We start from the raw sequence: 13,018 nt of genomic DNA, 5'->3' as shown, positions 1-13,018 counted from the left end.
ATGCCAACAGGTTTAATTTCTCTTTTGTCAGACGACAGATATTTTAATACTGTGTTCCTCCTGTACAATAAAAAAAATATATAGTAAAAACATTAAATAAACTTCTAAATTATAGCAATAAATCTCACATATAACTCCACCCGTCTCTGCTTTAAAATATGATCCATCCTCAAACTACTACCCAATTTTAAAGAAATAGTCTTGAAGTCAGTTATTAAAAATTATAAATAAGTACATAGAGATTCTAGGTTGGTAACATTATAATATTCAAACTTTTATGGAATTTTGCCACGCAACACCCACTTGGGTATAAAACGTAGCAAAGTCACTGCAGTGCTACTGTGTGCTTTGGCAATCATCTCTTCTCTCTTAATCGACACTTCTCTCTTGAAGAAAATGTCTTACAGAAGTTCAACCCACCAGGAATCCCATGGGAGTTCATCATCAAGCAGGTCTTTCAGACATAGTGAAGGCTGTGAAGATACAGGTGATCAGCATACATCTTCTGGTGTCCACAATGAGGAGCACATTACTGGTCCTAGAGGTAGCACTCAAAGGCAACCAAGTACTAGAAACATTGCTGGAGGACAGTATGGTGAGGAACATGCTTATGGTGATTCAGGTCAGCACCATAATGAAACATCTAATTACAGAAGTGACCACAGAAGAAGCGTAGTCACTGGGTCTGATCATGGTTCAGGAAATGACCTATTTGATAATCAGAGAGGTGGTTCTAGTGGTGTCTCTGGTGGTGTCTCTGGTGGTGGTTATTCTGGTATTCAGTCGAGAGGTGGTTCTAGTGTTTCTAGGATAGGGCAAAGTGCAGGTCAAGGTGGTAGCTCTGGTGGATATACAAGTGCCTCCAGTGGAAGGCATAGTGGAGACTATGACAGTGGTTCTAGGAGACATGATGCAGTGTCCAGGGGTGGACAAAGTGGAAGCAAGGGTGGCAGCACTGATGGATATGCAGGTGTCTCTAGTGGAGGTCATAGTGAAGAATATGATAGTGGTTCTAGGAGACACGATGCTGTGTCCAGGGGTGGACAAAGTGGAAGCCGTAGTGGAAGCTCTGATGGATATACAGGTGTCTCAAGTGGAGATCATAATGGAGGCCATGACAGTGGTTCCAGGGGATATGCTGGTGCTTCTAGAGGTGTGCAAGGCGGAAGCCATGGTGGCAGCTCTGGTGGAAATACAAGTGGTTCTTCCAGTGGAGGGAAAAGTGGAAGCTATGGAGACAGCTCCAGAGGACATAATGGCAGCTCTAGGGGATCTACTGGTGTAGGGGGTAGTCATTCTGGTGGACAGAATGGAGGCCATAATGGTGGTTTTAGCAGTAGGTCAACAGGTGGCTTTTCTAGCAGAAGTTCAGCTAACCATCAAGGCTTTGGTGGAGTATGCGGAGGAAATTCTGGGCAAAGAGTAAGCTTTAGCAATTGTTCCCTTGGAGAAGTTAGTCTTCATCAAGCAGGAGGAAAGGAAACCATGCAGAATCTTAACTCTCGCTTGGCTACCTATATGGACAGAGTGCGTGCTCTAGAAGACTCTAATGCGGAACTTGAGATTAAGATAAGAAACTGGTATGACACCCATAAACTTCAAAAAGTCGATTACACCAAATATTACAAGACCATTGAAGAACTTAAAAATAAGGTAAGCCTTTCAGCATATCCTATAAGTTTATACAGTACTTAACAAATTTGCATAGAAGAAACCCTTTAATCATCAAACAGGAATACAACTCTTTAGAGCTCCAAAATGTGTAATGCCAAAGAAAGCAGTATACTAGTGGTGGAGATATGAATCACAATGAAAAAAGCGTGGGACCTAAATATACATTGTGAAATTTCAAATATATAGTTATAAATATATACTTATGCAGATCCACAATTACTTTGCAGGACAGTTATGGGCACATCCTAGACCTAAAAACACAATAATGTTGTAAGAGTAATGATATACCAACAGCCAATACGCTATAATGCTAAGGCATACCCTTGATAAAGGAGTGTGTACTTGCAGCATTTGATGTCTGCTGGGGTGCCAGTACAGATAATGAAAACTAGACAACTTCTCCATACCTATTGCAGTGGGTATCAATGGGAAACAAAGGGATGAGTCAGTGGGCACAGCTGCAATCTTGGCTAGGACCCTGATCTGCCTTTATCCATATTTGTTCTCAGTGTCAAAGTCCTTATAAAGGCTGGGCCCCAAGATCACTGTGTCTGCCCCCCTTTGTCAGATCAGCATATGTTAGATATGAATAAATTACATTTTTTTATTTAATCGTATTTAGTTAAAATGCAATGTAGCACCCTCCTAGATAGGGGCTTTTATAGCTGTATATAATTTAAAATTTTTTGCTTAACAGGGAGACAGCCAGGTAAATCTAGGAGCTGTCTGCTTAAAAGAGAGCTGTGATTGTTGGATAGAACATGCCCAGTGTGCTCTGATGCTGCTCATCCTGGCTTGATGTTTCACAATGATCCAATAGTGACACAGTGTATTGGACAGTAGAAGGAACCTATTCAAATGAGAGCAGGGGATTCGTGTACAGCCCTGGCCAATAGGCATGGGAGGTACCCCGGTGCAGATTGGGTGACTGTACTTATAACTGGGGGCATAGGGGGCTCCTGGTCTTCAGCTGGAGAGCGGGGTCCAGGTGGGGAGGGGGCTGCTGCCTCTCCCCAGCAAAGGCTGCCATGAGGCCTCAGGTGGTTGACCTGAGGGCCAGAAACAGAGATGCTGAAACCCAGGGATTCTTTTGAGATCTGACCAAGGATGTGTATGGATCTCATCTGGTATCACAGAGGAAGGTGACCTGCAACTAGGGCCTTGTGAGTACAGACCACCCTCAAGGGATCCTAGCGACTGTTGCTGCTAAAATCCCCCTCTTGGTGATATACAGTCAATGTGCTGGGTGTAAGCTAAAGGAGATACTTGATAGTGCCCTGAAGTTAAAGAGTTCACTGGGTCTGCTGCTAACACAAGCAAAGGACTTATTCTGCCCATGCAAGTGCTGTATGGTTCAGCAGAAGATCTGCTATTCAGTTTCACTAAGTGAGGTCAAGTGAGCGTTGTCCTCACCTGTACAAAGTTGAATTTGCAATATCCCCCTAATCCATTCTCCTGTCCAAGTTCTCCAAATAAACTACCAAAAACAAATCCCCTAGACTGGTCATTGGAGACAACGAGCGAAAGAGTGTGTGTGCACATGGCAGTGTGTGAAAATGGCCGGTATCTGGCAACAGGATAATCAGAAGGAGACCCAAGATAGATCTATACTGACCCCTATGGGGGAAGCACTACAACAACAAAGTACCAGTAATCATAAAATCATGTGAGATCCTTTTGAGTTTCTGCAATGTCCAAAGTACAGTACTATTCAGCCAAATCTTTTTTTTTGGTTAGAAGTTTAGCCAGGTTTTTGTTTTGTTTGTTTTTTTTACTGTTTGTCATGTTTTTCTAGTCCCAGTGACAGTGTCGTAGTCCCCAAGTTAGAATGTGAGGGAATGCCTCTCAATTCTTGTTCTCTCTGGAACAGGAAGTGTGGCAAGAGGCAAGATCTCCCCAGGGGGACACAGACAGCAATAAAAAGTTAGCAAAAGTCCTAACAATTTCCTATGTTTTTTAAAAGTGAAGAGTGGAAGGTAAATAATATTGCATACAGCCAGTTACAGGTCTGATTGAGCATTTAAAATCCAGATGCCTAGATATGTCAACCTCATTTTATTTTGTTTCCCCCTTTTTTTTTACAGATGTTTTCTTCTACTTTGGATAATAATCATCTCACTGTGCAAAATGACAATGCTCGACTGGCTGCGGATGATTTCAAAGTGAAGTAAGTCAAAAAAGTTCTTAAATTCCTGTGAAAGTGAATATGATGTAAAACAAATCTCTGAGTTTGCTCTCAGTTTATAAATAAAAATGTTGTTTCAGTGTATGTAAACCCTAAATCTAACAAAAAACGATTTGTCTAACAAAATGGTATACAATGAGGCATAATGGCAATGGACTGAAAAATGACTCCCACAATTAACCCCTTCAGAAAAATCTTCAAGGTGCATCATTTGTCATGAAAACGTTAATAAAACAAACAAATAAGGTAAAGCTAGCTAAAACTCATTTTTGAGGTACACAGAGGCACCTGCTGGACACAAATGGCAACTGCATCTTTCAGAATATGGTAAATTTGTAAAGATTTGGAAATTTAAAAAATATTAACAAAACTGGTCTCTGCATCAAAGTGGATATAGCTGAATACTTTATAATTTTAAGTGAAAGTACGTTTTGACCCATCACTTTGGTTCATTCACTATATATTATTAAGGAGAATCACTTGGAGGCTAGTTAAGAGGTTTGAGGGAGAACACCCCACAAGGATCGCAAACAGCACAAAAAGTTTTGTGGGGATCAAACCTTGCCACACTCTACTAAGAAGAGAAACTGATTGTGTATTTTCTTGAATGTTTTGTTGGGTAATAAGTTTTAGCCAAGGATAATAATGAGAGAAGTTATACTTATATACTATACTATTACAAGTGATTGCATATTTTAAGGCAGGGCTAATTTAGCATTAGAGATTGTTGTCATGGTCAGCAGTCCCAGCTACTAAGGGAATATTGCAGGCAAAATATTTTCTCATCAGCCATAAGAATGATGGTTTGTGTTTCTAGGTACGAAACTGAACGCTGCCTGTTTCAAAATGTGGATGCCGATGCTGCCGGTTTACGTAAAGCCCTGGATGACTTGACCTTGGATAAGTCCAGTCTTGAATCCCAGTTTGAGAGCCTAACAGAAGAACTTTCATACCGCAAGAAAACCCATGAAGAGGTAAGAAATGCAATAGTCGTATACATATATATATATATATATATATATATGATAAGCAGTTTTTGGTACTATATGCGAACCCTGTAGCACAATCAGACATTACACTGCCATAGGTACATGAACTCAAGGCCGGGACAAGGGGTGGGAGGGACGGTTGCCCTGGGCGCAATGGTTTACTGGGTGTAGGATCCTCTAAACTTGCACATCATAAACAGGGGAGGGGTGTGCAGTTTGTATCTTTGCCCTGGGCACTAGATGACCTTGCCCCGGCACTGCATGAACTACTTTTGTTTTTTCTAGTGCTGACCCACCAAAGCTTTATGTTAGGATAGTATAATGTTTTTTATTATTAAAGCTTAGAGAGTACACAATGGAGATAGCAAAAGGCACATTTAAAACCTTGAAAATGTGTTTGTTGCTGACATTGGTTATTAATCGCCTAACTTTTCATTGATTTCTAGGAGATGAAATCCATGCAAGGTGTCTCTAGTGACGTGACAGTCCAGATGGACGCTGCTCCAGGTGTCAACATGCTTAAAATCTTGAATGATACCAGGTCTCAATATGAAGAGTTGGCAGAAGCAAATCGCAAAAAGGCAGAGGAAGAATACCAGCAAAAGGTGACTTGACTGATATTATGTTTTCCTTAAAGACTGACAGGAAGGAGCAAATTTTCTTTGTAAAAAAAAAAAATATCATATTGAGGTAATTGTCTTCCTATTTGTTTCACATAAGAAATTTTCCATTCCTGGTGAAATGCTTGTGCATCCCCCATTTTCCCGATGTGTATTTTAACTGCAAACTTCTGTACATTTTGTTTTAGATCAACGAGCTGAAAAGCGAGATATCTGATAGCAATGAACAGATTGAATCATACAAGAATCAAGTTATGGATTTGAGACGCACTATGCAGAATTTGGAGATAGAACTGCAAACACAGTGTGCCACGGTACAGTATTAGCCTCTATGATGTATACAATTAGCACTGCCTGACAGATTTTGATACTTCTAATATAAACGAAACAGTCTATTTGGATTTGGGATTATGTCCTGGGTCAGAGGCGTAAATAGAACCTTCAGGGCCCCGGTGCAAGAAACCACGAAGGGCCCCCTGGACTCCCGGCCCGGGGCCCTTCCCTTCAAGCCTGGGGCTCTTCCCACTGATCCTGGGGCCCTTTACTCTCGTTGCGGGACCCTTTCACAAGTTCTGCAGTGGGCTCCCTTCCTGCCATCTTGGGGCCCTCCCCACGGTGGTGCAGCTACAGGAGGAAAAAGGAGGACAGTGATTTCTCTACATGCTGCCCCTGCCCCCCTCCTATACAGGTGTACAGGGGAGCCGCACAGGCCCCCTGGAGCATGGGGCCCGGTTGCAGTTGCAATCCCTGCAACCCCTGTAGTTACGCCCCTGTCCTGGGTGTATTGGTGATGGGCTTGAGATGTTACTTGTGTGAAATGAAAAGTCATAAATGTTTCCTAAAATAGAAAACCTCTTTGGAGAATGCACTGGAAGAGACTGAGGGTCGATATTATGATGAGCTGACCGAAATTCAACACAAGGTGATGGTCTTGGAAGATGAGCTGTGTGAGCTTCGACATGAACTGGAAACCCAGTCACAAGAGTACAAGATTCTGCTGGACATCAGAAGCAAGCTAGAGAATGAGATAGACATGTACCGCAAGCTTCTAGAAGAAGAAGGGTAGGTCTATTAGAAGATTTTTTTCTTTTTATTAGCAAAGAAACATACTATTTACTTTTTAGGATTGTCTGGACTCCCAAATTGCCATTCAGAAAGATGTACAAGCAAATATTTCGGGGAATAAAGAAGTGATGATTGGTGTTTCCACCATCCCTACTTAGCAGTAGCAACTTTTCTTATAGTGCAGGATTGGCTAAAGACAATTACACCAATAACTTGAGATTACTTTATTTATGCTATATAGTATTTTATTGTTAAATATATAAATTGGTTTTAAACAATGTGTACATCCCCATTTCAGCTATGTCAATTTATTATATTTTTGTGCAGAGGCTCAGAGCACGGCAATAGTTATGGTAATGGAAATACTAGTGGAAACGGATATGATAAGGGTAATTATTCATCAAGACGGGGAACTTCATCTTCAGTCTCAGGTAACTATAGAACAAATGTAGCATAATAATTTATTTCGTTTTTTTTTAACTACACTAATGTATGGATGGAAATCATATCAAAAGCCTTACACATCCATTGCATCCATATTGTATTTATATTCATATCAGCTGCTCTACTGGCTGCCATTTCCAGAATGAACCACCATTAATCCATTCAGCATGAGCCAAGGCAGCTAGTCATATTCATTTCAGAGACATAAAGCAATGTGTTTTGTTGGCTAATATAACAGACCCTCTGGGTTCCAGCACTGAGAAGTACTTGTCACACTGCAGCAACATTTACTAAGCTCCATCTTTTACAACTTTATGTGTATAAGCAGGTAAAAGGTCAGTCCAACCAAATTCCACTTTTGGATGGTTGCTGACAGGTTGGGTTACTCTGTTTTAATATATTTACTGAGGACTCTGATGGATATAGTTCCCCCATGATCCCACTTCAGCCAACACACTGTGGCCTTGTGATCCTAACAGGGTTGTATAGAGGTGCAATTTTAAAAAGACTATTAACAATAATTGACCTCTATTCTGCTGCATACTCGTCCTGCACTGATAGCATGCAGTCCTGTACCAAAGTCTTGTGTGTGGCAATCCTGGCACTAGAATAATCCAGTTTGAAGAATTAGTATTGGATGTACTGACCTTTATCTGATTGGATCAGCACTTTAAAATATTCAGGCCATGAATGTTAGCCTTTGATTGGTTTCCCTTTTTTTTTTTTTTTTTGTATGCCACGACTCCTTGTACTTCAGATCAAACATGAAAAAGTAGTTAAGCTTTACCATCTTCTCTTTCCTATTCTCAGATCACAGAAGAAGCCGGGTAGTGACCGCAATTACTGAAGAGAGAATGGATGGCAGAATTGTCTCAACCAAAGTGAGCGAGATCCATCAGCAGAAATAAATCCAAAGCTCCAGTTGCTATCTTACTTTTTCAACAAAACGGCTTAAAATATCAACCTGTTAGCAATTAGAAAACTTTAAAGAGGTCACAGTATGCCACACACTGGTGGGAATATTCTGTTCTCCATAGAGATAGCTTTCTAATGGGATGTTAGGGATGTTAGGGATGGCATAGGAGGAATGGTCTACCAATACTTGGCAGTAAAAGAAGCCCAACAAACAAAATAGCTCCATTTGCTTGCCTTTCCAACCAATAAGATCTGTCTTTTAATTAAAATGAAAGGATTAGTCTGATTGGTCAACAAAAAATTAAATTTGTCAAAATGTGAACAGCTGCTTAATTCCGCTATCCAATATCCCTAACACTAATTAGTTATATGTGTACTCTCAAAATTCTAATTTTCACCCCATCACATTTTTGAAGGGGCGCTTGTCTATCTGTCACCAATGTTTCAGCAAAAGATGTAGATGTCCAGTGAAATGCTGTATTTTCTTCTTCTCATTTAATAAATTCTGCTATGTGCAATGACATAAATCTGACTTTTATGTGTATGTTTTTGTTTATGTATATAGAAGGGGTACATGTGTGTGTATATATATATATATATATATATATATATATATATATATATATATATATATATACACACACACACACACACTGTACCAATGTGTGTGTATAGATGAAATACCTATGTTTGAAGTACCTATGTGTAATTGTGTAAATTACATAGCATCTGTGGAGGAGGAATAGTGCCTCATCATTGGTATTAGTGAGTGAAAAGTGCCCATTGTGGGTGTCAATGGTAGGAATAGTGTTCAATAGTTATATCCGGAGGAACAGTGCCCCAGTCTTGGCGTCAGTGGGAAGAATAGTGCCCTATTGTTGGTGTCAATAAGAGAGATAGTGCTCCATCATTGGTGTCAGTGAAAGGAGTGGTTTACCAAGGGCTGGATAAAGTCAGGCAAAGAACCACATCCTGCCTGCAGGCCATAGTTTGGGGACCGCTTGTAGACAGATGCCTAATTAAGAATTACACACTACTTAATGTTAGTGTTTGCACTGTGGTTAACATAAAGTATGTGCTAGTGTGTTCTTGCATAGCAGGCTGTCCAGGGAGTTTGGAAGAGATTAAGACTGCTAATGCTAACTCCCAGGTTTTCATAGGTCTGCCCCCTTGTGGTGGGCTATATATACAAAGGGAGGCAGCCTATCAGGGCCCTCTCTTGGTCTTCCACATGGAAATAGACAGGACAAAATGCTGCAGAATGTAGTTCTACTTTGAGCATGTGGCCTCCCTTTCTGGTGTACCCAGTCAGGGTAGTGGAAGTCGGTTATGGACTTTGCTGAAGGGACTTTTCATATCTAAGAAGTATGAACTCAGCAGCCTAAATTAGGATGAGCTAGGAGCTGTATACGGAGAATTCTATGAGAGACTGTGTTACATTAATTCTGTGTCTGCAAAAAGTTCAAGTAACTATTTTAAAAAGTTCCAAATTGCTTAGTCTGAAGTTCTTTAAGTAAAGTTGTGTGTGAAAGGCATATAGAAGAAGAGGGCTTATAACAGGGGATAAAGAGAAATTTGGGAGAGAATGCCACTGTGACGAACCGCCTGGCACCAAGCCTGGGTGCCTCCACCAAGATACAGCTCTGGAACCAGGAATCAGGTTTTATCACTAAGAATTGCATCCAAGAACTAGACAACACTAGCTTAGGTGCAAACTGGATCTCTTTATTGAAAACCCACACAGAATTTATACCAAAAAAAATCGGATAAGAGCTTGACTACATTATCCTACAAAATATACACCTTTCCATCCACTCCAGAAGGGAGGCTTTATTGTCTTTATTTAGAGAGTTAATCCAAGCCTCGCTTTCACCGTTCCTCACATTGTTGTCCATCATTAGAGAATGATTTGCTCTCGCCATAGGATCAGGGGCTGAAGTGAGCTCTTTTCCATGCTCTGACTGGGAGAAGCAGACAAGATCCCAGGTCTCCTCCATGAACCAAAATCAGTGGGTAGAAGACTAGCCCATAGTCCCCTCCAAAAGCCCCTGTTCCGGTTAGGTCTGTCACAGCCACCAAGGGTTAACAAGTGGTGAAGCTGAGAAGTGAATGGCCATATTGCCTTTGCCATGAGTAACCACAGGATTGTTGGGTGCTATAGCTGGCAGGCAGCATAAGAACAATAGGGTTGATTTATTAAAGAGAGAGTGCAAAATCCGGTGCAGCTGTACATGGTAGCCTATCAGCTTCTAACATCAGCTTGTTAAATTTAGCTTTGACCAAAAAAAAAAAATCTGGAAGCTGATTGGTTTCTATGCAGAGCTGCACCAGATTTTGCACTCTCCGGTTTGCGTAAATCTACCACTGTGTGAATTAGCAGGTATGACGGAGTGCTCTGGTAGTGAGGAAATTTCTGAGATTAACCCTCTCCCTACTGGTCCGTGCCCCATAAATGAGACCAATATCATGGCATTGAGCTAGCGTGTATGTCACAGTGAAGAGAAAGAGTGACGATCCTCATAAATACAGAAGCTTAGAGATGTGTAGAGAGTTTGTGATCAGTCTTTAGTATGTCGCTGGCAGTGAGATGACATGAAAGCTAGGCGGGAGGAGCCAGATAAAGGCTCTATGATATCCCCTCAGAAGTGCTGCACCGTGTGGAAGGAGTCTAAGTACATTTACGCAAGTATGAAGTCGCTGTGAAAGTGCACAAAGAGTTAACTGATCCGAGAGTTGTGCTCGCTTCTAAGTCTGAAGTACCACCTTAAAGAGGTTGTAAACCCTGTAAGACAAAAAAAACTCTGTAAGACAAAGGTATAATGAGCTAGTATGCATCGCATACTAGCTCATTATGAAATACTTACCCTAGAACGAAGCTGTCTCAGTGGTGCCCACACACCACTGAGATGACTGACATTTTCCTCTGTGTTTCTTCCGGGTTCGCCGGCTCCAGGGCTGTGGGTGGCCGGAGCTGTGATGACGTCACTCCTGCGCATGCATGCGGGGGCCGCGGTTTACGGCACGGGCTCTAAAAGTCTGGTACGGTAAGCCGAACCTTCAGAGTACATGCACCAATGATGTCATCGGCTGCATGCACTCTGAATATCTCCTAAACTGTGCAAGTGTAGGAGATATTCACAGTACCTATAGGTAAGCACTGTATAGGCTTACCTGTAGGTACTATACAAGTAAAAAAAAGATAGTTTACTTCCTCTTTAATGCAGATTTCCTATGACTGCAGTCTCCGCCTGCTCATACAGGCATTAGCAAGTGAGGATTCCAGTGTCCTTAATCGGGTGTGTTAAGCTCTGCCCACACTTTCCTCTAGAAGGTGTACCTCTCTTCCATACGAGCAAAAGTGAGGGTAGATTACCTAGACAACACTCTTGAAGACATGGTCATTACAATGTGATTTAAAATTCTAACATGCATTTCTATCCTATCTTGTTACTTCCATCAGTGTCTGTAATAAAACTTGTAGGAGGAATTTTCATTCTACTCTGACCTATGAGGCTGCAGGACCCCTGACCCTCTGTCTGGACAGTGCTGATTGGCCCTGTGCTGATCACATGCACCCTCCTAAGCAAAAAAAAAAAAAAAAACTATTTTGCAATACACACCAAATTGAGCATGTGCAGAGTGACTCCAAAGGCTCTGTCTTATCAGTAAGGTTAATTGGGGACAGTGGAAGAAGGGGATGATCGGAGAAGACTGGATTACACTTAGGTTCCACAGTCAGTATAACATGCATGTTTTACTGCATATACAGACTGATTTTACTGTTGTTAGTTTAAGGCCGGCCATACACGGAGCAAATTTATTTCCTGCAACCATGGACTGTTTGCACTAGTTTTGCAATTTACTCAGAGCAAGCCTTGCAATGGAGGAACAAAAAAGTTGAGTGCATGTGCTCAGCATCATATCCAGAGGTTGTTTTTTGGAAATAGATGTATGAGTGCTGCCAGCATTGCTGCAGAGGTTGAAGGGGTGGGGGGGTGGGGTCAGCCTGTCAGTGTTCAGACCATACGTCGTCATCCCAGAAGGAAGCCTCTTCTAAAGATGATGCACAAGAAAGCCCACAAACAGTTTGCTGAAGGCAAGCTGACTAAGGACATGGATTACTGGAACCATGTCTTGTGGTCTGATGAGGCCAAGATAAACCTATTTGCTTCAGATGGCGTCAAACGTGTGTGGCAGCAACCAGATGAGGAGTACAAAGACAAGTGTGTCTTGCCTACAGTCAAGCATGGTGGTGGGAGTGTCATGGTCTGGGGCTGCATTAGTGCTGCCAGTACTGGGGAGCTACAGTTCATTGAGGGAACCATGAATGCCAACATGTACTGTGACATACTGAAGCAGAGCATGATCCCCTCCCTTTGGAGACTGGGCTGCAGGGCAGTACTCCAACATGATAACGACCCCAAACACACCTCCAAGATGACCACTGCCTTGCTAAAGAAGCTGAGGGTAAAGGTGATGGACTGGCCAAGCATGTCTCCAGACCTAAACACTATTGAGCATCTGTGGGGCATCCTCAAATGAAAGGTGGAGGAGCGCAAGGTCTCTAACATCCACCAGCTCCGTGATGTCGTCATGGAGGAGTGGAAGAGGACTCCAGTGGCAACCTGTGAAGCTCTGGTGAACTCCATGCTCAAGAGGATTAAGGCAGTGCTGGAAAATAATGGTGGCCACACAAAATATTGACACTTTGGGCTCAATTTGGACGTTTTGATTTAGGGGTGTACTCACTTTGTTGCCAGCGGTTTAGACATTAATGGCTGTGTGTTGAGTTATTTTGGGGGGACAGCAAATTTACACTGTTATACAAGCTGTACACTCACTACTTTACATTGTAGCAAAGTGTCATTTCTTCAGTGTTGTCACATGAAAAGATATAATAAAATATTTACAAAAACGTGAGGAGTGTACTCAGGAACTGTCAGGGCAGGCTGAGACAACTGGCTCCATATATATATATATATATACAGTATATACACACTATATTGTCAGAAGTATTGGGACACCTGCCTTTACACGCAAATTAACTTTATTGGCATCCCAGTACTAGTCAATTGGGTTCAATATTGAGTTGGTCCACCTTTTGCAGTTGTTGGCTGTCCACGAGG

The 13,018-nt window shown here is 41.8% G+C and overlaps 1 protein-coding gene across 1 annotated transcript; it reads left to right on the top strand.

Annotated features, from left to right (window-relative positions):
* Window positions 1-396: 396 nt before the first annotated feature.
* On the top strand, window positions 397-8,038 carry LOC309566807 (keratin, type I cytoskeletal 12-like; the record flags this gene model as incomplete). The annotated part of the gene is made up of 8 exons (XM_082272122.1): window positions 397-1,653; window positions 3,759-3,841; window positions 4,677-4,833; window positions 5,295-5,453; window positions 5,657-5,782; window positions 6,316-6,530; window positions 6,861-6,964; window positions 7,788-8,038. The coding sequence occupies 8 exons, from the start codon at window positions 397-399 to the stop codon at window positions 7,883-7,885; spliced, it is 2,199 nt and encodes a 732-aa protein (XP_082128248.1). The 3' UTR covers window positions 7,886-8,038.
* Window positions 8,039-13,018: the final 4,980 nt, after the last annotated feature.

This window comes from Pelophylax lessonae (assembly GCF_965119305.1).
Source record: "Pelophylax lessonae genome assembly, chromosome: 11".
NCBI classification, from domain to species: Eukaryota; Metazoa; Chordata; class Amphibia; order Anura; family Ranidae; genus Pelophylax; species Pelophylax lessonae.
The sequence above is the reverse complement of the archived record's forward strand: the minus strand, read 5'-3'. Positions and strand labels throughout refer to the sequence as shown.